The sequence below is a fragment of the Pichia kudriavzevii genome, chromosome 1, assembly GCF_003054445.1.
Source record: "Pichia kudriavzevii chromosome 1, complete sequence".
In the NCBI taxonomy this organism is placed as follows: Eukaryota; Fungi; Ascomycota; class Pichiomycetes; order Pichiales; family Pichiaceae; genus Pichia; species Pichia kudriavzevii.
Window position 1 is genome coordinate 1,711,864 of NC_042506.1, and position 26,127 is coordinate 1,737,990.

At 38.5% G+C, this 26,127-nt stretch overlaps 12 protein-coding genes across 12 annotated transcripts; 8 read left to right on the forward strand and 4 right to left on the reverse strand.

Annotated features, from left to right (window-relative positions):
* Positions 1–353: 353 nt before the first annotated feature.
* C5L36_0A07790 (uncharacterized protein) lies at positions 354–2,798 on the forward strand (the record flags this gene model as incomplete). Its single annotated transcript, XM_029463796.1, has 1 exon — positions 354–2,798. One exon carries the CDS (start codon positions 354–356, stop codon positions 2,796–2,798), a length of 2,445 nt encoding a protein of 814 aa, XP_029319656.1.
* A 151-nt stretch (positions 2,799–2,949) lies between these two features.
* C5L36_0A07800 (uncharacterized protein) lies at positions 2,950–3,717 on the reverse strand (the record flags this gene model as incomplete). Its single annotated transcript, XM_029463797.1, has 1 exon — positions 2,950–3,717. The coding sequence occupies one exon, from the start codon at positions 3,715–3,717 to the stop codon at positions 2,950–2,952; it is 768 nt and encodes a 255-aa protein (XP_029319657.1).
* Positions 3,718–4,593: 876 nt separating this feature from the next.
* C5L36_0A07810 (uncharacterized protein) lies at positions 4,594–5,202 on the forward strand (the record flags this gene model as incomplete). Its single annotated transcript, XM_029463798.1, has 1 exon — positions 4,594–5,202. One exon carries the CDS (start codon positions 4,594–4,596, stop codon positions 5,200–5,202), a length of 609 nt encoding a protein of 202 aa, XP_029319658.1.
* A 405-nt stretch (positions 5,203–5,607) lies between these two features.
* C5L36_0A07820 (uncharacterized protein) lies at positions 5,608–6,399 on the forward strand (the record flags this gene model as incomplete). The annotated part of the gene is made up of 1 exon (XM_029463799.1): positions 5,608–6,399. The coding sequence occupies one exon, from the start codon at positions 5,608–5,610 to the stop codon at positions 6,397–6,399; it is 792 nt and encodes a 263-aa protein (XP_029319659.1).
* A 220-nt stretch (positions 6,400–6,619) lies between these two features.
* On the reverse strand, positions 6,620–8,599 carry C5L36_0A07830 (uncharacterized protein; the record flags this gene model as incomplete). Its single annotated transcript, XM_029463800.1, has 1 exon — positions 6,620–8,599. The coding sequence occupies one exon, from the start codon at positions 8,597–8,599 to the stop codon at positions 6,620–6,622; it is 1,980 nt and encodes a 659-aa protein (XP_029319660.1).
* A 290-nt stretch (positions 8,600–8,889) lies between these two features.
* On the forward strand, positions 8,890–11,127 carry C5L36_0A07840 (uncharacterized protein; the record flags this gene model as incomplete). The annotated part of the gene is made up of 1 exon (XM_029463801.1): positions 8,890–11,127. One exon carries the CDS (start codon positions 8,890–8,892, stop codon positions 11,125–11,127), a length of 2,238 nt encoding a protein of 745 aa, XP_029319661.1.
* Positions 11,128–12,370: 1,243 nt separating this feature from the next.
* Positions 12,371–13,357, forward strand: C5L36_0A07850 (uncharacterized protein; the record flags this gene model as incomplete). The annotated part of the gene is made up of 1 exon (XM_029463802.1): positions 12,371–13,357. The coding sequence occupies one exon, from the start codon at positions 12,371–12,373 to the stop codon at positions 13,355–13,357; it is 987 nt and encodes a 328-aa protein (XP_029319662.1).
* Positions 13,358–13,557: 200 nt separating this feature from the next.
* On the reverse strand, positions 13,558–14,949 carry C5L36_0A07860 (uncharacterized protein; the record flags this gene model as incomplete). Its single annotated transcript, XM_029463803.1, has 1 exon — positions 13,558–14,949. The coding sequence occupies one exon, from the start codon at positions 14,947–14,949 to the stop codon at positions 13,558–13,560; it is 1,392 nt and encodes a 463-aa protein (XP_029319663.1).
* Positions 14,950–15,433: 484 nt separating this feature from the next.
* Positions 15,434–16,492, forward strand: C5L36_0A07870 (uncharacterized protein; the record flags this gene model as incomplete). The annotated part of the gene is made up of 1 exon (XM_029463804.1): positions 15,434–16,492. One exon carries the CDS (start codon positions 15,434–15,436, stop codon positions 16,490–16,492), a length of 1,059 nt encoding a protein of 352 aa, XP_029319664.1.
* Positions 16,493–16,574: 82 nt separating this feature from the next.
* Positions 16,575–20,621, reverse strand: C5L36_0A07880 (uncharacterized protein; the record flags this gene model as incomplete). The annotated part of the gene is made up of 1 exon (XM_029463805.1): positions 16,575–20,621. The coding sequence occupies one exon, from the start codon at positions 20,619–20,621 to the stop codon at positions 16,575–16,577; it is 4,047 nt and encodes a 1,348-aa protein (XP_029319665.1).
* A 479-nt stretch (positions 20,622–21,100) lies between these two features.
* On the forward strand, positions 21,101–23,599 carry C5L36_0A07890 (uncharacterized protein; the record flags this gene model as incomplete). The annotated part of the gene is made up of 1 exon (XM_029463806.1): positions 21,101–23,599. One exon carries the CDS (start codon positions 21,101–21,103, stop codon positions 23,597–23,599), a length of 2,499 nt encoding a protein of 832 aa, XP_029319666.1.
* Positions 23,600–23,723: 124 nt separating this feature from the next.
* Positions 23,724–25,766, forward strand: C5L36_0A07900 (uncharacterized protein; the record flags this gene model as incomplete). The annotated part of the gene is made up of 1 exon (XM_029463807.1): positions 23,724–25,766. The coding sequence occupies one exon, from the start codon at positions 23,724–23,726 to the stop codon at positions 25,764–25,766; it is 2,043 nt and encodes a 680-aa protein (XP_029319667.1).
* Between the last annotated feature and the right edge of the window lie 361 nt (positions 25,767–26,127).

Below are 26,127 nucleotides of genomic sequence, written 5' to 3' on the forward strand. Positions count from 1 at the left end.
GCCTTCAGCATGGTATATGTGATAAATGCTTGACCTTTCGTTTCTGGATTTGAGGAAGGGCCGCATCTGACTTCATGTATATTACCAAACTGCCCACATAGGGTAAATAAGTCTTTCTGGTTGTAATTATATGGTAGGTTTTTAATGTGTATTATCGGGAAAGACATTGAGCCGTTAAGGGTTGTATCCGCCGAATGTGAAGAACAAATTGACTAGGAATACGTTAAAAGATGATACTTTCCAGAAATTCTAGTGAGAAAAAACAAAAAAGTCACTTGCATAAGGACGCTTTTTTTCACATAAGTTCCAAGACTTGAATTTAGAGAAAAGAAGTATATTAAAACATCTACCTAATGTCTGGGAAAGAATTTATAGATTCACAGAAGATCATATATGAGCTGAAACCCACTAGCCATAGATATATAAGTGAGTTACCATTAGGGGCAAAAGAGGCACGACAGTTAAATGATGTTGAGTTGAAGAAGGTAAATGGTATTCCATTTATCAGGCTCTTAGGGGGTAAAGAGCCGTTGAATAATGTCCGCATTAGGTATGAACTGTACCAGAAGAATTGGAAAAGACAGATGGATGCAATCAACGCCGTCCTATTAAAAACAGATAGGTTTAAGTTCAGAAATTTGAGGAAATTTTTAGAATCTGAAGTTCATGCAACCAACGACGCCCGGCTAACTACTGCCTTATTAAACTTGGGGTCAAACATATCAAATCATGACCGTCTATTGAATAGCGTGTGTAGATATCTTAGAGAGGACAGTAAAGTCTGTTTAGTGAAAATTAATCCAAATGTTGATTTCAATATTCAACGAATCATAAAGAGGATTGAAGACACAATTGCCTATAAATTACATGAGAGCAGCAGGAAAAGAAGCAAAAATTCAAAGGGTGCCAATAAGAGGAAAATAGTTGATATAGAGTTGGAAGATCAAAAAGAAGAGGAAGATGATAAAATTGAATATACAGAAATCAAAGACGATGATGACACCAACAGTGAATCAGAGACCGAATTCGCCGAAATTGATGAAGAAAAACTAATCAATGATTTTGACCTAATCCCAAGGAAGAGTGCAAGGAGTAAGTTCGAGGACATTGAGGACCTTTTAGAAGTTTGTCACAATAGAGGTATCAAGTTAATGGTTCTGATTCAAAATGCTGATGCAATGAGTTCGATTATAATGGCCCAAACGTTAAGCATATTATGTCGATTCAAAACTATTACTGACACAACATGTGTTATTGGGATCTCTACACCATTTATAATTTTTCAAGAGAAAATTTCCAAAGTGATGCTTGGTAAACTAAGGACACATAGTTTTGCGGTTGACAATTCCAATGAGGCAATTAATCAAATCATGGAAGATTTATTATTAAATATCAATGAAACCTATAATTCATTGATTTTTGAGCCTAAATTAATATTGAAATTCTTGAACCGGCGTGATGTAATGAGTATTCAGCAATTTACCAATTATATGAAAATGATATATATGAGACACTATTACAGTCAGCCATTATCTGTTTTCTGGACTAATGATTTCAGTAAGATCGATCTAAAGAAGATATACTTTGAGATCTTCAAGACTTTGCCATCTGTTATTGAGAATAGTGGAGAACTGGACAGGAAATATCTATTAGGTATAGCTGAAAATAATGTTGAAGTTATAGGCAACTTGCTACGGAAACATTTGAACAAGTTGATAAACTGGAGGTATAATTTTCGGAATATAATTGATTTTCTAAACTTTGCTCAAGCCTCGATGTTGGAGACAAAGATCTGGAATAACAACCTTGAGCTATTTCAATTATTGTTTGAGAAATATTATGAGCTAAGAGACTCCGAGGATAATTGGAATCAGTATGGGGATTATGAGGAGCTTCTAGAGGATGAAAATGAGGGGCTGACAAACAATGAAAGCCCTCAAAAGAGTGGCAGGCGGAAAAAACGTGAAAACAGATTAAATGCCAAGATTTCTCCCTCTGTTTTACTCGCATTTTTGAATCCACTATGGGAGTCAATTGAAAAGGAGGGGAATGAAGGCAAGGTAAGTAGTTTCCACGAACAGCTATGTAATGACCATCAATTTGATTTTATCAAGAGGCATAAAGCTTTCCCGGCTAAGCTATCGTTTAAAGTTGGAGAAGTGAAGAGACTAGTAGAAGGTGTCAAATCCGCATTGAGGGATCATGTTTGTGAGTTGGATTTAGATTACCAATCGTTCAGGGAAATTTGTGTTGTCAAGGACGACATGATAGAAAAGATACACGATGCATTTGAACCAACTATCCGAGAAAACTGTCTACGTAACCTCGATGATTGTGGAGAGATACTGTTCAATGCCAGCCATTGGGACATGAGAGACGAAGGAATGAACGAAGACCAGCTGCAAATGAAGAGATTAGACGTTGAGATGTTCCACATTGTCGAGCCTATATTGTGCGAGATGTATAGGATTTTCAAAGAGACTGGTGTGAGTTCTAACATTTACGATTTCTACCAAGTATTTAAGAATAGTATAATCCGGAGGAAGGAAATGATTTCGATTATGAAGGAGAAGTTAGCCAAATACGAGGGGAAGTTTGACGATGAGGAGTATGAGAAAATGCTCAGGGTTATGGATACACTTGAGGTGGAGGCTGAACTTGGTGTTGATGAGGAATGGGATAAGGTAACGTTGGCGTGGTTTTTGAAGAGTCTTTCTGAATTCCAAATGTTGGGTTTATTAAGAGAAGGCAACAGTAAAAGCCAAACGATTGAGAAAGTTATTTGGAGAGGAATATAGTAGTAAAGGTTTTTTTATGTATATATATATATATATGTGTGTATGTAGAAAATGATCTATAGATGGGAGATACAACGGTAATACAACGAGCGAGTTCAAGGAATTGAAGATTAAAAGAGTAGTACGGAAGAAGGAGGGACAAAAAGGATGTTCAGACAAAGTAAAGGGAAGTTCTGCAGTTTGTATTGAGAGTAGTCTGTGATGAGAAGACTGTTTTCGCAGACACGGAGATCAGTTCTGGGTCAACCAGGGAGGCGGCTATGTTATTGTTCTGAGGAGACGGCATATTGAGAGGAGAAGTTGGAGATGCATTGTTTGAGTTTTGAAGGGAGAGGGTTTCCATAAAGTCAGGTTTGTGATTTGTGGACGTTTCGAAAAAGATTATTCCATTTAAGGTGTATAGTTTTGGAGTTGTGTCTCGTAGAGCAGGCATGTAGAGGAACTTAGTAGGTGAATTCCTTGGATTTGAATTTGAGGATGTCACGTTATGCCCTACCGACGAGAGTCGTTCAGGACGAGCAACGTTGGTGGGTTGACAATTTACATTTTCGTCAGCCAGAGTGAACTCCAGGTCGATTGGGGGACTGATGCTCAGTTCTTGCTCTGTGGAATCGTACATTGAGATCATAGATCTAGATCTCGTTGCCTTCCTTACTATGGGATGTTCCCATTGAAACTGAGAGGAGGGTCCATCGAAGATGACCGAATGACGATACCATGAGTTTCTGGATGTCATTGGAGAAGTCCTTCTAGGTAGAGGCTGATCCAAGGGAGGAACTGGTGCCAATTCTGTGTTGGTGCAATATAGTTGCTCTTTCGAGGAGGACCTCAGATCTGGTGCTGCCTTACAGCTCGTGAGTTCCCGCATAGTGCCAGCAGCGCTAGACACTTCAGAAGCACATACGTCAATGGGGGACATTTCACCAACGGTTTGTGGATATTTATGTGTATGTGGATGTCTATAGATAAGTGTATGCCTCTTGGTATGTAGTGTGATTCGAATGTTCCCTTAATGGATGTTAATACGATCCCAATCAAGAAAAGCAATTAAAAGTGAATTCACATATAAAAATACAAAGACGCTTACATGTTAAACGTTAAACGTGCATTCTGTATTAGAAAAATGTCTAGTTCAACGGTTGCTATTTAGATCCGATTATCTGCAGGTACATTGAAATAATGGCACCATTGAATTCGAAAAAAAAAAACAAACAAACAAACAAACAACAAATCCCAAAACGGGAAAACAACACAAGCAGCCAACCCGCGCTTGAAAAAGAAAAAAAAGGGGGGGGGGGGCAAAAAAACTTGCCCTGTTTGCTTTTTGTTTTTCTCCATTTTTTTTTTGCTTTTCTCCATTTTTTTTTCTCCATTTTTTTTTTGTTTTGTCAAAATAAGACACGTTGAATTTTAAAAAAGGGCGCGCATTGGCGTCAGCGGGAAGAGCGAAAAGTACACCAGTAGAGTCAAGAAATGGAACAGGACATGTAAATTATAATCAACTATGGAAATAGTGATACAAATAATGGAGGCAAAAGAACACCAAATACGGTTCCTTTCCCTTACTTTACCTATAACTTCATTACAATTTTTTCCCAGGAAACGTTTACAAACGTTTTTATTTTTTTATTTTGAAGGCTTTGAAAGAATCCAGACACATCTGCATATCTACACAGCCTATCCTCGCTACTGTTGTATTAATTGAAACGGCAATTCTATAGACTAGGTGGATTTGTTTCTTTCCTTATATCCAATTGAACCCAATACAGTACATACAGCACCCACCAGAATCACAATGAAGATATACTACACGGGGGTTCTCCGTCCAGAACAGGGACACACGGTATCCCTTGCCGAGGCCAAGGACCTCTCCTCTTTCTCCTTTTTCCAACGGGGGTCGATTTCGCAGTTTATGTCCTTCTTTGCTCAAACCATTGCCGAGAGGACCGCTGCTGATCAGAGACAGTCTGTTGAAGAAGGCGAGTACGTCGGCCACGTCTATGTGCGCCCAGAAGGTATTGCCGGCGTCTTGATCACCGATAAGGCGTATCCAATTAGACCGGCATTCACTCTCCTTAATAAGCTCTGTGATGACTTTCTCTCACAGCACCCGCTAGACTCGATTAAGGACATGTCTCCACAGGACGGTGACACCCCAACGGCGTTCCCGCAGTTGGAATCGATGCTTGCCCAGTACCAGAACCCTCATGAGGCCGATGCGCTAATGAAGGTCCAGCATGAACTCGACGAAACTAAAATTGTGCTTCAGCAGTCCATTGAGAATGTCTTACAGAGAGGTGAAAAACTAGACTCTTTAGTCGATAAATCAGAAGCTCTAACTTCATCTTCAAAGACTTTCTATAAACAGGCGAAAAAGACAAACTCTTGTTGTGTCCTTATGTAATGTTCATTCTTGATTTGTTTGTCATATGTTTGAGTCTAGTCTACCTTACTCTTTACAAATCAGGTGCTTTTTCCCCCCAATTCTTTCCTATAATGTTTTTTTAGATTAGCAGCCGCATTAAGCTTAGGTAACTATAAAGACAGCGCAATATAAGGTGTTCTATCCAACTTATAACTCGCTCGGAGTCCTTGATGTGTTTTCCGTGCCTCCCTCCATTTTGGACCTTGTCCCTCACCTTTCTTCGTTTTCCCGCATCTTTTATTGATTTAGCCTGTTTTTTTCTTCCATTTAGTAAGCAAAAACCCTAAATACTCTCTGCTTGTGATTTATCTTTACTCTTTGTATAGTTGCACTTTGTTCAACAAGGATTCTGCTTTGAACAACACTCCCTACTGCTTACAAAGAATGTTCTACGCTGCCAGACAAACCGCCAGGTCTGCATTATTTGCGTCCAGACTCTCCGCTGGTGCAAGAAGAAACCTCTCTGCTCGTAGAGCTCCTCCTACATCCCAAGGATATGTTCCTCTAATAACCGTATCGGCATGTGCCATTACTTCGGCGTCCATGTACTACTACTTCACCAGCAAGATCAAGAACGAGTCTGAGGAGAAGAACCTTGAAAATGCGTTGGAAACCCCCGTTGACGTCGATGTCGTCGAGGTCATCGAGGTGGAGGATCCAGAAAAGGGTATTAATGCATCTCCTGAAATGGTTGAAGTTATTGAAACCGTTGTTCTAAACAAGCCCGAGGTCGTTGACGCCGTGGAGTCCACCGAGGAGCTAGTTGAAGTTGTTCAAGAGGCTGCAGACGTTGCACAGGACGTGATTGATTCGATTCCTGCAGAAGAGGCCTTGGAAGAAGAGGCACAACAGCAGGGTGCCTTTAACGAGGAAACCGGAGAAATCAACTGGGACTGTCCCTGCTTGGGAGGCATGGCACACGGTCCATGTGGCGAGGATTTCAAGGCTGCATTTTCTTGCTTTGTCTATTCCAAGGAAGAACCAAAGGGTATCGAATGTATCGAAAAATTCAAGGCAATGCAAGATTGCTTCAGAAGATATCCAGATGTTTACTCTGAAGAATTGAGAGATGAAGAAGTCGTGTCCAACAATGTCAGAGAAAAGAAACAATCCAAGCTAGATATCGATATTTACGGTGCAGCACAAAAGAAGATTGATGACTTTAACAAGAAATAGACACTTATTCCAACCTCCAGGTAGAAGAAAAGAAAGAAAAAAAAAAGAAAAGTTCTGACATTTCAAACCCTCCCATCTTGCTGAGACACAAACTTATAAATAGCAATTTATATACAGATCGTAGTGTTTTATATTCATGTACTTAAAACCACTCACTACTCCTAAATCCTTCTCACACATTGACTACCAGTCTATGCTGTTCTATACTATACACTCTTTTTCACTGAAACAAATCGTCCAAAGAAACGTACTCCTTTTTGTCGGTATCGAAGATGAGTTTAGGCTCAAAAACTACAGAAAAAAGACGCTTGTCGGAACTTCGTTTCAGTTGATATACTTGTTTACCTTCATACACCTTACCGTCTAAAGGAATTATTGGGATCCCTCTCTTTTCGCATTCCATAAAAAGGAGATCCTTCATACTCTTTACCTCATTCCGACTCATCACCCTTTCTTTCTTATCCGTATTAGGCTCTCCATCATGGTTGAGAACTTTCCAACAATTCTCCTCTCGCATTCCTATCAATGAATCTATATCCATAAAGTCACTGATGACTCGTTTAGACTGCAAGCCCAGACCACTTGTATAGTTAGCATGTTCCCAACATTCCGTTAATCCCTTTACAATGCTTGGATATTTAACCGAATCATCTAAGAGCCCATAATTGGAAAAGATACCTGTCATTTCTCTCAAAAAATCTTCGGAATCATGCTTATGTTCAAACAACTGTAAGTACCCTATCCACAGGGGGATCATTATCTCATTATTTATACTTTTGTCAAATTTAGAAAGCTCAAACTCGTCAACTTTTCGGAAAAACATGCTCAACACATGGAAGTTCTCATCATTCATCCAACTCCATGCATCTGTTTTATCAACATTCAAATTCTTTCGTAATTTACATATCAAGTTGTACATTATACTTCGTTGTACCTTTAACAAATGCTTGGATCCATTGCTGCTTAATTCTAGACAGAGATTCACTTTCCAGATAGCCAACTTTTCAGTAGTAATTTCATGCGGATAGTGTTGTAACCATTGACAAAGCTTCTCGATAACATAGTCTACCAACTGGCATCTGAGTTTCGTTCCTAACAGCTTTAGCCAAGGGATAATTAGGTATAAAAAATGAGTTTCTTTCCCATCCCCATCGAGGAAACATCCATCTATTTCCCATGCATCAATACATTGTTTCAACTTTGGAAGTACGATTCGTTCATTCACTAGAAATTCAAATATTTGCTCATCACCAATTAGTTCACTGTCTCTTAGTTCTTCATAAACTGCATTCCCCCATTCCACTTGCTCAACGTCCCAAAGCCCCCCAAAGAAGCCAATGAATCTTTCAATGATAGGCACTATCAAAACAGAATCCAGCTTCGAGAAAACAATAATGGCATGTCTACCTTCAATCCTATCATTTTCAAAGATAATTTGAGGTGGTTCATTGAAGTTACACTCTTTAGAGTAATTCTCTGCTTTCTCCAACAATTCTCCAAATCTAGATATGTCCTTCATATCACATTCTTTGATTTCTTTTGTCCAAGTCTCTGATAACTTTGCACATTGATAATCCATCCATAAATCTAACATATTCCCAGAAACACTCTTATCAGATAAATCAGTTTGCAAAATGTTTTTCAGTGCCTGTATATCACCATTAATTAAGCTATACCCCTTCTCTAGCTTTTCCTGCTCCTTCCTTAACAAACTTTCACGGGTTTTCATTTTTTCCAATTCAAGCACAGTCTTCCATAACTCCTGTTGTAACAACCGACTTGAGCAATCACTATCATCTGCGTGCATCATACCTTCCATTGCAACCTTATCTGCATTGCTCAAATCCACCAAAATTTCGAGTCTTCTGAAAATCGTCCATAAATCAGGAATGTCATATTCGGACTTATAAACACCACTCTTCAAAAACCCCAACTCCTTCCCTTTGGCGTTATCATCATCGTCGTTATCGTCAGAATCGCTGGTTTTATCAGCATCACTCCATTCATCCACATACCTCGTTTCCATCTTATTTCGATTGGAATCATCAACTTTGATACCCTCACCACGTTTCCTTACTGTTGGTAAGATCGGTTCTACAATTCCTCTCCCATTTTCTCCAAGTCCCTTCCCAGGGACATATCCCATTTGGAAAAGAAGTGTAGCACCCTTTCCATAGGCATTGAGAAGTTGCTCAGACATATATCATCCAATTTACTATTGAGTTGTAATTAAAGAAGACATAATCTCGTATTTTTCTTTTTCTTTTTGTATTTGAGATTCATGTAGATAGGTGCATTTTTTTTTTTTCAACTAAACAATTGTAGGATTTCCAGATGCTGTTTTGTGAGGATACGCAGCGATGCTTATTTAATCAGTAACACCCAAACATTACCTAATGTTAATTTTTTGTCAAATGAGATCAATGATTATAAATTAACCTTCAATTTTTTCAGGTTCGGATACAGGAATTCTTTGGTATTATTGCTAATATGTACCTCATAAGAAAACCAGCTCAATCATCGGTTAGGTTCTCTTTCAATTCAGCTAAAAGGTTTTACAGCGATGTTAAAATTACCCCGGAAGTTCGTAAAGTGAAACCACGGTGGTTTTACGCCACCGATATTCCCAACACAAAACCGTTTGGCATAGAGTATCAGTTGAAAAAGAGGCCTACCAAGTTTCTACCATTCACGTCATCAGACTCAGATAGAATAGAGGAAGCGTTTATAAAATTTCAAGCTAAGCTGCCAGAAAGTAGAAGGTTTGTGAATGTCCACGAAGATGGAATGTTCTCTGTCGATTTAATGAATAGGATTCTCAAGCCTGCTTACTGGGAGGGCTTAACCTATGAGGTTCGAAGGGGTGTATGGTTCCTGGATGATAATCTACCGCTACCAGATTTATTGTCAGAGCAGATTGAAGAATATTATGCTAAATATAGACCCGACTATTTTTTGGGCAAAGACATGGAAAATCGTAAACATTCATTACCTGGGATAAAATTGAAGTCAGAAAAAGAGCTATACACTTTGTACTCGAAGAAGTACCTGGGGGGACCAAGGAAGTGGCCATATAAGGAGTTTGACGATCTGAGTGAGGTTCCCAAGACACTGCATTTTAAATCAGAAAATGAAGCGTTGTTGATTAACGAAGGGAAGCTTTTGCCGGATATGATTGTTGAAAGCTTTAAAGGATATTCTAGTATCTTTGGTATGTATTCCATAAAAAGAGGTTATGAGAAGAAAAAGAACTTAGCTGATGAGAATACCAACAAGAAGTCAGAAACACCCTCCAATTCGGCTATTTCACATAAGATCGAAAAAATTGGCGAGGAGCTTGAGCTTGACGAGCTGTCCAGCGATATAAATGTGAAGTTGCAGCAAATAATAGAGAAGGACTATAGTAATGAGACTGTCAAAATCGAAAACAGCAAAGATAGAGAGATTGACCATTTAGTCCTTTGTGTGCATGGTATCGGTCAAAGCTTAAGCTCCAAGTCAACATCTATCAATTTTGCACATGATTGCAATCATCTGCGGAAGCTCTTGAAGGAAGAGTTCATCAAGAAATCCTCTTACTTTGTGCCTTTGGCATATGGCAGAGAAGCTGGAAAAGACGAAAAACTGAAAAACTGTAAAGTTCAAGTGTTGCCAATTATTTGGAGATACGATATAGACTTTGGTTTGGACAAGCTATATGAAGAATTTGATTCAAATGGTGACTATAGATTACCTAGGTTATCTGATATAAACATCAATTCTGTTACACCATTAAGAAATATAGCAGCTGATGTTGTGCTCGATGTTCTGTTGTTCTATGAACCTAAGTTCCATGCCAAAATTTTAGAGAGTGTCATCAAGTCAGCAAACAAAATATACGATAAGTATTTGGAAAACCATCCTAATTTCAAAGGAAAAGTGTCTATATTAGGCCATTCTCTTGGGTCAGCTATAACACTTGATATTTTAAGTCAACAACCTGACACAATACCTAAGGGTAAGGATTTCAATCCACAGAAGCATCTCAAGTTTGATGTTGAAAACTTCTTTGCAATAGGATCACCAAATGGGGTATTTAAATTTATCAAAAGAGAAAATATCCATCCAAGGAGAATGAGGGAAAACAGGTCTGGGAACGCACCAGAGGCTGGTGTTGTTTATCCAAAGGTGGAGAACCTTTATAACATTTTCTATGCCACAGATTTAGTTGCGTATCGTATCGAGCCAATTATCCATTCATCTATGAATAGAGTTAAGCCCAAACAGTACCACAGCTTACCAGAGGATAACATGATTACAAACAAATTGAAGGATATATCCAAAGCATCTACTGGTCTATTATCGAATTCAGTTGTTAAGAAAATTGTAAGCAACACTACCGGATGGAAAGATTTGAAAGTTCCTGATCCTACTGAAGCTTTTAAGGAAACTGAAACAAGCGTCCATGCTAGTGAGCATGTGAAAGAACTCATGTTTGGACTAAATAAAAACGGGCGTGTCGATTACATGCTTCCGCAAAGTATGTTCGATATAGATATGATTAGCGCCATTGGCTCTCATGTACAGTATTTTGAAGATGCTGATGTTGCCGATTTCCTACTCAGTGAGCTTTGGAAGAAGCCTCCAGCTACTAGGAAGAAAGATCTAATTGGTGTATTGGCTGACCAACAAGAGGAGGATGAACATCCAAAGAGTGAAAGCCAGGCGGGTCAAGGGGAAAGACACTAGACATCTCCAACGTTAGCAGGACTACATTTCCTAATACAAGCTTCAAAGATCCATGGGGACCATCTACTAACTCGTATATCTATAGTATAGTGGCAGGTGTATATGGAAGGTCCACCCTGTTTGTAAAAGAACGCCTACACTGTTAGAACTATACAAGAGAAACCCTAGATGTTCAGATATCGAGGGCTGGTTTTGCGCTTGTCCAATGCGCGGGCATTTCGAGGAAGTTCAAATGCTTTAAAATGCGACCGTCTCGCTATATGAAGGCACCCAGCGATTCTTATTTCTTTCATTCAAACATGCTCTTTTGAAGTACCTTTCTGAATAACAAGCATTTGACCATGTCTCGGTGGACGTGTCAACTGCCAAAACTGTGTAAGATATGACGATAAAGTTGGCATTTCATACAGGATGCAGATGATGACCAATAGTTTGCTGTGCACCATTCTGATGTACTCAACGCATGACAGATACTCAAACTTGTACTTAACTGACATCATCCTCACGTGTTGTACCATACATCGTCTCTGTAAATTCACCTGCAGCATCTGTAGTGACTCTTGTTGTCTCCTACCTCCCCGGTAGGCATTGCTGGACACAGTCAGGTTCTTTTTTTCCCTTTGTAAGCAAGCAGTAAATCCACGAGTTTTAGGAGGTATAAATTTGGGTGGTGTTTGCGGGCTATGTCTATTACTTGTCAAGGAAAATTAGTGTTTCAGCCTCCAATGCTTTCGGCTTTACTTATGCATTGCCTGACAACTGATGACGCCGACCATGTTCACGCTTGGAAAACGGTCGTTTTCTGCCTAGACCCATGGTACAACGTTGCGGCTTAAGTTCTAGTTTCGAAATTAGCGTCTTTTTTTTTTTTTACCGTCAATTATAGTCGCTAAAGAGGGGAAAATAGCCCTCATTTAGTGTATTAGGCCAATGAAGCTTATCTAATTAGGGGTGCCCGAAAAAAAAAAAAAAGCTACAGTGTAATATCAAAGCTAATTGCACTTTATGGAACAAATATATATACTGATTATGGCAATAATTGCATAAAGAGCGGATGATGTTCTCATGACAGGCATGTAGACTCACCCCAGGTTCCTATTTAACTGTTATACCTACGTACAAGTGTATCCCCAATTTCTGTAGGTGGTATCTGCAGCATTAGCACAGTACTATCAGCTAACGAGTGATTTCAACAAGCTAATCACTGGCCAACTTCTATTGTCGCCACGCTTCGAGAGAAACCATGGAAGAGTCTGATCTTTTCAAAAATTTGAGCACCTTCACCTTTCCCAAACCTGTTCCCCTTCCAAACGACGGCTCGGAGGATGTGGAATCCATCGAAACAACGGCCTCTTCAGATAACGAGGTGTATCCACTGGGAAATAAGTCAACAATATCTCCAAAGGCAACAATCTTTGTGGGTGAACTCAACAAGCCGTCATCTCCAAATTCTTCAACAGCGATGCCAAACCATAAACGAATAACTAACCTCGTGTACTCCAACTGCAATGAAAATGGCCTTTCTCTGTCTCTGTCACCGGGCAAGTCTGCCGGTGTGAACAGAACCATCTCTTTCCCTCCAATATCCCCAATAAACACGAAATTCGAATGGGATAAATCGCCAAGACAGCCTACACTTTACAAGACCAGATCATCCGCTACTATGGAATCCTCGTTCTATCAATCACCGAATACGCTTCAGTCGTCTCCACAATCGAATGATTATGCAACTGCCAGGTATTTGAATGACAATAGACCCTTGTCGTCTCCATCAGAGAGGGGCTCCTTTGCAAGTAGTGGTAGAAAGTTTCACCATCGCCGAAGCTTGTCTATTTCCAGTCCAAAGTCTACAGATTTCTCACCCAATTCTAATAGATTCTCCTTTGTCTTTTCTAACGTCGAAGAAACAAACACAAGCAACTATCACTTGGAGGTCTCTAGGGAATTTCATGATACTGCTCCAATCGATTGTGAAGCACAAGATGACTTTATATTGGAGGAGGAGAATGACTGTGACCACAATAGTTATAGTGAGGAACCCCTCATGTTGTACAAAAACTTTGATGACAGGAATACCGATATTGTCTCCAGACCTACTGCTTCCAGCTCAGGTGTCAGTATAGGAGAAGCCCAAAAAGTGAAGATCCAACGGCCCTCTGTGGTGTACCTTGTATCATCGCCAACAAATCTTGAGCTTGATTTGGACATAATTTCCAATACAGAACAGTGATTTTTTTTTCTTGCTTTAACAACATCATGCTTTTGTTGTTGATTTATGTTATATACCCCAGTTTTTTTATAAACATATGTGTGTTATTATTGGTATATTAATTATACTTTTCAACATTTTTGTTCCTTCTTTAAAAAAAAAGTAATAGAGAGGAGGTACATACAGAGGCACAAATTTATTGATATAAGTCTATGTATCAACTATAGAATTTTTTTCAAAGAGTCCAATTGCTTTAAAACCGCAGACTTTGCAGTACCACCTATAGCATCCCTTCTTTCAACTGATTGTTCAAAATTGAAAGTGTCAAAAACATCTGCTTCAAATCTTTCATCTATTTTTTTGAATTGGTCCATTGTCAGTTGATCAATACCACTAAGGCCTGTTACTTCAGCTTCTCTGACACACTCACCAGATATATGATGTGTTTCTCTGAACGGAACACCTTTTCTAACCAGATAATCAGCTAAATCTGTTGCTAACATATCCATACTTAGGGATTCTTTCATTTTTTTGGCATCCGGGGTCAATGTCGAGATGACGCCAGTTGCAATGAGAATGGAATGCTCGACTGTTAGCATACAGTCAAACAAAGGTTCCTTGTCCTCTTGCATGTCTTTATTATAGGTTGAAGGGATCGATTTCAATGACATCATAAACCCTGCTAACGAACCAAAGACTCTACCCGATTTACCTCTTAACAATTCCAACGAATCAGGATTTTTCTTCTGAGGCATTAGTGAAGACCCCGTTGAGTATGCATCTGCAAGTTTAATGAACCCAAATTCTCCTGAAGAGTAAATAATCAAATCTTCGGAGAATCTGGAAATGTGATTCATGAAAAGTGACGACCAAAACATAGTTTCAACGACAAAGTCTCGATCGGAAACGGCGGTCAAAGAGTTACCAATGACACCTGTGAATCCTAGTTCATGAGCCAAAAATTCTCTATCGATTCCATATGGATGTCCTGCCAATGCACCACTGCCCAATGGAGAGACATTGAGTCGTTCAATAATTTGTAAAAGTCTCTTATAATCTTCAGTGAAATATGTTGCATACATGCTTATCCAATGCGACCATCTAATTGGTTGTGCTCTTTGCAAATGTGTATAACCTGGCATTAAAATATCAATTTCCTTTTCCGCTCTGTTGATCATGGTCTCAATGAAAGACTTGAGATACCCTGCTAGTTTCTTTAATTCATCTCTGACATATAATCTCATGTCAGTTGCCACTTGATCGTTTCTGGATCTCCCTGTGTGGACTTTACCAGAAATGTTTTTGCCAATGATCTCACCCAATCTTCTCTCATTGGCAGTATGGATGTCTTCATCTCCTGGTTTCTCCACAAACTTGTTGTTCTTCCACTCATCATAAATTACTTTCAAACCCCTATGGATCTCCGATAATTCATCAGAGGTGATCAACCCAAGCTTTTCCAATCCCATAGTATAAACCCTAGTACCTTCCAAATCCTGTGCGTACATTTTTTTATCGTATGGTAACGATGCATTGTACAAATCCATTAGAGGATCTGTTGCACCGGTGAATCTACCACCCCATAGTTTTTGTTCTGCTGGCTGGTTGCTCATTTATTTGGTTTTCTGTTCTTTACTAAGAAAAATTTCACAATAAAATGTGTTGTGGTATAGTATGGGGTAAAGTAAGCAAGCAGAGAAGAAGAAGTAAGCAATAGAAGTAGAGGATAAAACGAAAAAACTACCAGTATTTATACAGACCGGGGACTACTACAATGACTGCCAAGATGTGTGCACTATTGGGCGCTTAAGAGTCAGAATCTCCCGATTGGGTAATTTTTGCAAAAAGGACAAGCGCGTTGACTAATTGGGACAAAAAGCTCTGATATGCAAAAATGCGTTTTAGTTTAGTAGCCAAAAAAAAAAAAAACCTGGAAAATCAGAAATAAAAAAAAAAAAGATCGCGAGCTGGCTGTTTTCTATACGAAATGTATCTAAACGAATAGAGGTGAGTTTCAGTAAATCATTGCATTTTTTGATGGATTCACAAATTTCAAAAGGAAAAGGGGTAATATAATACAGGGAGAAACACACAAGTATGGCTACTCCAATGGATTCCGTGCTACTTATTGGGGGATCTGGGTTTTTGGGTCTTCATTTGATCCAGCAATTCTGGGAAGAGTCACCAAGACCTGATATACACGTATTTGATATCCGTCCATTGCCTGAAAAGATATCCAAGTATTTTACCTTTGATCCAAGCAGAATAATTGTCCATGTTGGTGACTTGACTTCCGAGGAGGATGTGAAGAAGGCCATTGAGGTTTCTAAACCAACAGTCATTGTCCACTCTGCATCTCCTATCCATGGGTTAGGCCAAGAAATTTACGAGAAAGTTAACATCCATGGTACGTCCAATTTAATCAAGTGTGCTAAGGAAATGGGGATAAGAGCTCTGGTTTATACCTCCTCTGCAGGGGTTATTTTCAATGGTGAGGATGTTCACAATGCTGACGAGACTTGGCCGATTCCGGATGTTCCAATGGACGGTTATAATGAAACCAAAGCCATTGCTGAAAATATGGTCTTAGAAGCAAACTCACCAAAGGAGAATTTCTACACGGTGGCATTAAGACCAGCAGGTATATTTGGCCCGGGTGACAGACAACTGGTTCCCGGTCTAAGGCAAGTTCTCAAAAATGGCCAAACAAAGTTTCAGGTTGGTAATAACGATAATCTATTTGATTGGACATACGCTGGTAATGTTGCTGATTCACATATCCTAGCAGCAAAGAAGATTCTCGATCCTGCCACGGTTGATCAGGTTGGTGGGGAAAAATTTTTTGTTACCAACGATACCCCATCTTATTTTTGGACTCTAGCAAGGACTGTTTGGAAAGCTGATGGTCATGTTGACAATTTCAATATTGTGTTGAGCAGACCTGTTGCTATTGCAGTTGGTTACCTATCTGAATTTTTTTCGAAACTCGTTGGGAAAGAACCCGGTCTAACACCATTTAGAGTTAAGATCGTTTGTGCATATAGATACCATAACATTACTAAGGCGAAAACTGTTTTAGGATATAAGCCAAAGGTTGGATTGGAACAAGGTATTAGATACACTTTAGATTGGATGGACGAAACTAATGCAGAGTAAGACTTTTGCATTTTTTCCTCAATATATATATACTTATGTATACATAGTTGTCTTTTATAAACATGACAGTTCTACGCAAAAATTATGACTGCAGCCTTTCAGATTCACATAAAATACATTTTTGATCTTCATCTTTAGTAGTACCCATATTTTCAAGACATTTTCTGTGGTAAGTGTGCCTGCAGTTGAAGATGAAGAGCGAATTCGCCCTAGCAGTAGCGGTGTCACATGATAACCCCAAGTGAATACTTTGTAGCTGATGATCTCTCCAGGATTCATATACTATATTTCCTATTTTTCCACCCCAAATCTTTTTACCACATGATTCACATTCAATATTCTCAGGTGACCTTCCTCTCAACTTCAGACTCTCCAAAATTTCCAGATTCTCAAAAGTATCCTGGTCAATCAGTGTCTTAATCAGGGTTAGAATTTCGTGATCATTTCTGTATGATATGAACACTTCCTTTAGCACTACTCTAACATCACCTAATGTTGTATTATGGGTTGAAGACCCATCCAAGAATCTTTGAAATATGGTATTAAAAAATCTAGGGTCATCCTGGCTAACACAAATTACAAATTGGAAAGCAGTCTGAACTACCCTTTTAAATATGTCAATCGCTTTCACTTCTTTTTGTTCCTCCATGAGGGATTTAAGAATGTTGGCAGCTTTCTCAACAAGCCGTACAGTCAAAGCTTCCCTTAAAGTAATTCCTTCCTTCTTTCCTTTCAATATGTTACTGTTCGCTTTCACCACTCTAAACCCCAAATCCAAACAGTTCCAAACTCTATCCTCAAGTTCTTTCTGGTACCCATGCTCTGTCAAATCATGTGCCGTTGCCTGTAGTATATCACATATTCTAATTATAGCTCCCTGATACTCTCCGTGCTCTACAAGCCACTGAATTAAAATTTCAACGTTATTTGCTTCTAACAGCTCAATAACATCTTTGCTCAAGCTGCTTAACCTCCACAAAAATTTTCTGATTTTCAGATCAAAGTTTTTCACTTCTGCATCATCCACTTTCGGCTTCTTCTTCAACAGTGAAAGTTGTCTGGTTAGACCTTTCAGATACTCCATTCTCAAATCGTCACTAAAAACAAAAGCAACATCCTCTTCCTCTTTAGCTTCGAAAATAGCCTTGAGATACTCGAATTTGATGGAATGATTAGTAATTTGAGAAGTCAAGGAGTTAAGATCAGGCCATTTAGTAGATATGATCCGTGCCATTTGAGAAGGGGATGTTTCCACAAACATCTCAAAGTTTTCACTAATTAATCTTACCAGCCGATCCATATCGTAGCTATCCAGCACATTAAAGCTCTCTTCTATTATTGAATATGCAGGTTTCAGTAACCAATCTTTGGAAACTTTTTGAGCCTTTCTCAAACGTACCCATAATTCCAGTAGTTGTACATACTTTTCTTCTGATTGGTATAAACCCTGTAAAACCTGAAAATGGCCAGCCTTTTCTATCTTTAGTAGTAGTACATCTGTATCATATGGTCGATATACCGAAAGCAAAGATTGCAAAGCCAGTTCACAGTCTTTCTCAATTTCCAAAGAATATTCTGGCAAGTCTTTCGCTTGGCATAAAAGGTCAATTATCTCATCCAAAACACTGTCGGCTAACCTAATAAATTGGGGGTACTTTGAATAGTTTCTGCTGATGAAAATACAAATACGAATTTTGTCGACGAAATGAAATTGGTCAGAGCTGTTATGTATAAGGCCTAGTAAAATTTCAATAACTAGTTGCCGATTTATGTGAAGCTCATAGTGTTTATTTTGATCATAAGACAATCGAGTATCATTTAGTAGCTCGTCTTCAAATGCTTCGTTTAAGCAAGAAACCATGCTATTACTATCATATTGAAGGAGTAATGATAAATATGGAAACATAGGTTCTTCAGTGATATTTTCAACTGTGTGTAATATTGGAGCTCCTTCTGGCCATGATATAGGAGACCCGTTAAATAGAAAGTAGTAGATGTTAAGTTTTGCAGGTGTATTATCTTCCGGTAGGAGCGAATGTTCTGTTGGATATTGCCTTCCGGTTAACGTATAGGATATATAAGGATAGACATAGCTTATCTGTTCACGCCTTTGAATCCTTAGTTCTTCAGACAAAGTTTTTTCGACTTGATAATACTTTTTGATTTTCGCAATCGCATTAATTAAAGGCGTAATATAATCATGTAACAGAGACGTCCATATGTATGTTAGGGTTTCATTTAGTTGATATTTGTGACATAGTTGAACCGTCAAATCGATATCTAATTGCTTGATATCCAAAAAGCAGATCAGGTGCTCTAATGTATCAATATCATCCCTTTTTGCATAAAATTCTATCATCGAATGTAATATTGATGGTGAAAAGGATAACGGCTTTGACCTGAAAATGAGTTCTTCAATGACTTCAAAAAATACATGCTCTTGCTCATTTTCTTGTAATCTGTCATAAATGATCTCATAGAAATCTTCCTGTACATTCAAGACCATGCATGTCTGGATCGCCAATCTAGTACGCCTTTTCAAGTCTCCATGGCTTGCATCCTTTGAATTGAACAAGTATTTTGTTGAGGATTTTAGGACCTGAATCAAATACCCTCTCATAAGTTTATGCCTCACCTCATCATTGGTAGGTAAAGATAGTAATGCAAGGTCTTCCGTTGAACCTTCGTATTGAGCTTTCGCTTCTTCCAAAGCTTCTTCATAATTTTGATTATTCAACAAATCCAGTAAGATATCAGCCCAGTTGAGGAGGCTTCCAGTCTTAAATTCAGATCTACCCATAATAAATAGATTTGACTTGTACGTACTTATTGACTTGTTGAACGTCTTTTGGGATAAACCAATCTTATTATTTGCATAAACAGTCGATGCTTCTAGCTCATTGGAAAGGTCATCAATCTTTCTTAAAACCATTAATTTTTGAGAGTCAATAAAAAGTAGGTTTCCAGACTCAGTAAATGCAACCAATATTTTTTTGGTTAACCAATACAGAGAAATAACTGACTCAGATAACTTCATCTCACCTCTTTTGACAACGGTAACTACATGTTGCATTTCCCCCAATGAATCCTCCTTTTCAGTGCAGTGTAGCTCAATGAGATATATAGAACTCGTCCAACTATATGCCAACAATGGAACCTTATTGTTATTATCAACATCACCTGATATTGCAGGATACCAGGCGAGATTACCAGACACCTTTTCTTCCCGCCCGTCGTTGGATCTCTCAAAAATCTCTAGGTTGTTTTGAGAAGGATATAGAGACCTCAATGTTAGCCTGTTATAGGTCATAATTGCAACTATTCCCATATTATCAGTTGGAGCAATTCCAGATCCTATAGGTAACATCTTCAGATCTAAAATAGATTTACTGTAATCCGTTTCGTTGTGTAGCAACTTTTCGATGTTGTTATCCTCTCCATATATAACTCTAGAGTTACAGTAATACCTCAGTAATGAACGACCACCATTGTGATGTAGTACAAGACCTGAATCATCAGAGGAAATAAATGCTGTATGTCTTGTTCCTATAAACGAAACGGATCTCACAGGGACTCCTTCAAAGTGACCAACATGAAAATACTTGCCACTATATTTTAGTTCGTGTAAAGTTACTGGTCGTACACTTATGATAGGCTCTGGCTTTTTAAGATCCCATAGATTAATTAAGCCATTTGAGTATCCAGCAAGTAAGAATGTCGAATCCACCGAAACTGCCATTGACTCGACCCAAACAGAAGGCTCAATGTTGTTCGTTTTGATGGTTTTTACTAATATTTGGGTATAACTAAAAAGTAAGATGTAACATTCTGAAGTTGCAATAGCAATATATTCATCACTGGTACATACCAGACTAGGCAAGCCATATTCTGCTTTAAAATATGAAGAGTCTATCTGTTCTTGAATCTTGCATAATTTATACCACTGAAAAAACTTGTATTGCCCTTTGCCAATAGATGTAACATCTATTGGCAAGCTTTTAGAATGATGGTGTAAATCATTATTTATATCGTGTACTCGTTGGGTCGCTAGTCGACTGCGTTCAATTGATAGTTTCGAGTTTAATCTCTGGTCAAAGCCCTTCGATGAAGAACTTGGAGTCGTTTCCATAGTTCAAGAGTGAGTATTGGAAAAAGCACTATTATTTACACGAGGATATATTTGGAGTTTTGAGCCAATTTGCATGAGATGGAAAAAAAAGGGGTAGGGCTTGAAAATAACTTCATGCACAAGTACCAGCAAAAACATGTTGAGGCTTTGATTTTTGTTTACAGTAGGGTGTCTTTTGGATAACTTTTATTTCAAAACTTATGTTCCTTTCTACAAAAGAATAAAAGACTAAGGCTATATAAAGCATCAAATTGCGGACATCTACTGCCTATATCTAGTCTATTAAGTTAGTTACGAGCAGAAGCTTTGGTCTCCTTGCATATATTCAAGGATTTTAGCACATTTCTCAAGCTCCTCAGTGCACCAGTGGCAGGTGTACCGCAAAAAGTATTGCATGTACAACGACTATTCAATTGATTTTACTTATAAGAGAACTCACCGTTTGCCTTTAGGAGCCACAGAATCACAATAGATATCAAATGGACCCATGGAGTACTATTGGAACAGCAGCCTCACTATTTTCTGCAAAGGATATAACTTATTCACAGGTTCTAGCAGCCAAGAAAGCTCTTGAAATTTTAGCCAAAAACAAAGAGACAGTTTTACCAATTGTTCAATTATGCCTTGCATGTGCTAATAACGATACTTATTCCGTTAAAGATTTAATAACAGAAAATCAATCTTTGTTGAATATGGTAGATAGTAAAGGATTGACACCTTTAATATACGCAATTTGTTTTCATAATAATGACTGTGTCGATGTGTTGCTTACGTTGAATGTCGATTGCAACGAACCTGACAATCTAGTAGGTTGGACACCTGTCATGTGGGCAACTTATCTAGACTATGAAGATATCATTGAAAGACTAGTTTCCTCGAACGCTGATCCGAAGAAAACCGTGGGAAAAAGCATGAAAAACGCAATTCAACTGATAAAACCAGGTTCCAAAGCTGAAGAGTATTACAAGATTCACGGATACTTAGAAAAGCCGAAATATATAGCCAACGATAGCTTCTATGCAACTGACAATACGCTAGCTTCTGGCGTGAAAAATATCTCACTAAATTCAGATAACAATAAATTTATTGATGAGACCAATGACTATTATGATGAGATGTCTACTAGTGACGAGTTCAATTTCAATATGGTTCAGTATAAACAATACTTAAAGTTTAACGACAATAGTATTCGTGCAATTATGGACTATTTATTTGATTTACCAAACAAATATCACACCAAACCTTTATATCCATCCTCAGTAATATTTCAATGTCTACGTTACGCCGAGGATAAACTGAACAACCCAGGAATGGTTAAAATGTTAATGGACTTGTACATAACCAGAATAAGAAATGTTTCAGGCACAAAGAGTGGCGTAGTTCAATTCTATGGTGAAAAGGAAAGAAAAGAAAGAGAGAAACAAAAGAAAAAAGAAAAAGACACCACACCTGATCCTCCTCCAGTTGATATAACAACAATCTGTTACTGGATTTCTGCGTTGAATCACTTATATTATTATCTTGTTAGAGATACTGCTTGCAATTTCTTGTCCAAATATCCTGAGTTGTTGCAGGATCTGATTTCATGTCTGCAATCTTTGATATTCAAACTAGCATTCACGCTGGATGCCAAATTGGAGACAATATTAGAACCTTGCATTTTACAGTACAATTCCGTACCTGATACCGATATAATTTACAAAAGTGACTGGAAAGTGTTCAAAAACCAGTCTAAGCAACACACAAAGTCATCATATGAAGAAATTATTGACATGTTATACCCACCATCCTACAAAGAACAAATGAAACCGTCCCCACTCAAAGTCATCCAAACATTAGGCGCTCTGTTATATGTACTGGAACTTTACTACGTTAGTGATGTTATCAAGCAACAATGTTTGAGTGCTGTTTTATATTTCATAGGCGCACATTTGTTCAATAAGATTGTATCCCACAAAAGATATTGCTCTAGAATTAAAGCACTTGAAATTAGATTAAACATTTCATATATTCAAGATTGGTTGCGTTCAAACAATTTACAACCATTCATTGAAGAGGACGGAAACTTCGATACCGTTTTGGCTATGTGGAGAAATGATGGGTTCCCAGATACACTGGTAGGAAAACCAACTGGATACCTCAGCAACGTATGCCGCTATAACGGAGATGCCAGAGATCCAACGGATGCAACTTACTACATGAACCATTTGTTTACTATTGGAAAGTATGCATTAGCACCAGTGGTTGAATTGACTGAATGGTTACAAGTCTTTACAGAAATAACCACCTTAGAAGAAATGCAAGATACTCTTGATGTTTTTGAAGTTTTAGCATCATCAACGATGGTTCAATGTGTCAGAAATTATCACTACGAAGTTGATGAAAAGAAGTTCCCTAAAAAGATTAAGAAATGGCTAAAGGAGAACCGCCACAACGAGTCCGACAAACTCCAGGAGAAGGGAATGTTTTATAAAGATGAATCGAAATTGGTTCTTAATCAAGGGCAAGCTTTTCCCTTATGTCTTCCTAGAAAGGTACAACTATTACACCAGTATGGTGCCGATTTCAAGCATGTTGACAATAGAAAATTAGCAGCTTATCAACCTCATATACCTGTTATTATCCGGGATGACATTGAGACAATTGTAGATGAACACGCAGATGAAGATGAAGATGGTCATTATGAAGGGTACGATAATGTAGATAACAATGTTCTCAGCCAAGGAAATTCTAGTAATGATTCATTTGGGGTTTCTACAGGACAAAACAAACAAGAAACAAATTATATGAAGAACGAATGGGATGAAGACTCTCGTGATGTACTAGATGGCGATACCAATGCCTCCAATAGTAGAGCCGAATACGGAACTGTATGTGGTGATGCTAAAAAGAGCGATTTGTTTCAAGAGTTGAGTATTCCTACTACTGTTGCACAGAAAACATGGCAAGATTCTCCAGAGGGTAATCCATGGGCTTAATCCAGGCACACTTATATAATACTACTTTCGTGTATATACTATCGATTGTTTATGTAATATCCTCTCATCTTCTATGTATATAGTTGAATCAATATTTTTCTGTTTCGAGCTTTGTTGAATTTTCATGTTGGCTCCGCAAAATGTCAATTGTAAATATGCACACATGCCGTGGTCACATCACATTTTTTTTTCTATGAAGTTGCTTTATCAGGTTCAATCAAACTTTCACATAGTAGCCAAGGTGACATTAACTGGAATGCAAAAGACTACGGAATCCAAAGCTTTAAGCCCTCCTGTCCCAGGCTCGCCACTGTTTAACCCGGGAGATGATGATGATGAAGTTCGTGAGACTGTCTCCATACCCGGAGAACAAATTTCTGGTCTTAATTTTGCAAACTTCAATCAAGATTATACCTGCATATCTGTAGGATATGAAAATGGGGTTAGAATATATAATTGCGATCCCTTTACACAATGCTATGAACGGGTTGATGGGTCTATAGGGATAGTTGAAATGTTATTTTGCTCTTCGTTACTCGCAATTGTTGGCACGGGTGAACAGAATGCATTGTCACCGAGGCGATTGAAAATAATGAACACTAAACGACAGACGATAATATGTGAGTTAACGTTTCCAACATCAATTCTGGCAATCAGGATGAATAGAGAACGATTAGTAGTATTGCTCGAGGAGGTCATCTACATTTATGATATAACTAATATGAGGCTTTTGCACACAGTTGAAATACCATCGAATCCGTTGGGGTTGATAGCTTTAAGCATAGATACAGAGAATAATTACTTGGCTTATCCATCACCACAAAAGATTTCCAAAGCTCATGTGGATATGCAGCCATCCTTTGATATTACAGGCGTAAACGGCACTTTAACAGGAAAGACAATGACCAAGAATAATACGTCAGAAGAACTCACAGGAAACGGGACAGAACAGGTTCACAATGTTAGGAATGGTGATGTCATCATCTTTGACTGTAAGACGCTACAGCCTATATCTGTAATCGATGCACACAAAACACAACTTTCTGCTTTAGCTTTCAGCCATGATGGCTCCTTGCTAGCTACAGCGAGTGATAAAGGCACGATAGTCAGGGTGTTTTCTGTACAAACTGGGTTAAAATTGTATCAGTTTAGAAGGGGCAGTTATAATACAAGAATATACTCGCTTGCCTTTAGTGCAAGTAATATATTTCTTGCTGCTAGTAGTGCCACGGGAACTGTCCATATTTTTAGGCTGGGGGAAGAAGAGGCAAAAAATACTATTTTAAAGAATAAAGGTGCTTCGGGATGGCTGAATTCCAAGAAGACAGCCACCGACAAAAGTATAGAAGCTACAAGGCAAGAGGAATTAGATAAGTTGTTGAAAAGTCAACAAAGTAAAATGGACTTAGCGGAGGGTAGTGGGGACTATGGTTTATCGAACGAAAACACAAAGGGAGAGTATAACTTAAATGAGAATTTCAACCAACTTATAATCCATTCAGATTCTGAAGATGAAGTTGACTTGAACCAGGACGATGAAGAGGACGAGGACGAGGACGAGGGTGATGAAGAGGAAGACGCCGATGAACAATATGAAAGTGTTGACTACTTATATCCTTTAAACTCTGATGGCCAGAGCAAAGGCCATGTCGGAGGTGCAGCTTCAATCATATCTTCATCTTCTAATGGAACAACTAAAACACAACCTATTGTTGATAGCAAGCGACGTTCCGTGGCAAGGATGTTAAGAAGAACATCGCAGAGTCTTGGTCGTAAAGCCGCAGAAAAGATGGGTACATATCTACCGCCAAAGTTTTCCTCTATTCTTGAACCTAACCGACATTTTGCGTCTTTCAAAGTCCCTACTACTAATGAGAATATGTCAATTGTTGGCATTATTGAATCTTCGATTGACGCCAACGATTTGAGCGAAGATACTATTTCTCATTATTCTAAAGTAACACATAGAGACGATGTCTCAAGCTCGCATTCCATGAAGAGTAATTTGTCAAGAGTAAGCTCAACTTTGCGACATTACCCACAGAGGACAGGATTAGCCGTTTATATTCTGGTGGTTTCTTCTGAAGGAATGTTTTACCAGTACCGTCTGGATCCGGAACGAGGTGGAGACTGTGTTATGGTTTCACAACGGTCACTCCTTGACTAGTATTTTTTTATTGCTATCTACGCTATAAATATTGTATCTGTATGTACCAAACACACTAGTTTGATGCAAATATCGTTGTATGGATATGTAGAAGATGCGTGGCATATTGACCCTACCCCACATCATAAATTCCCGAAATGGAAATGTTGCGAGTTTTTGTATTAAAGATCTAATTTGGCATGTGGAAAAACTCATTCAACATTGCTGGAAAAACATATTGTTCCACGAATTTCTCACGTTGGCCAAGAGCCCACAGATACGTTTCCTTACATGTAGATTGGAGGAAATAAAGGGTGAGTAAGGCCGGAAACAGCCATACCTAGTTCCTTACGACCCCATATTTCCAAGATCGACAAGCTTC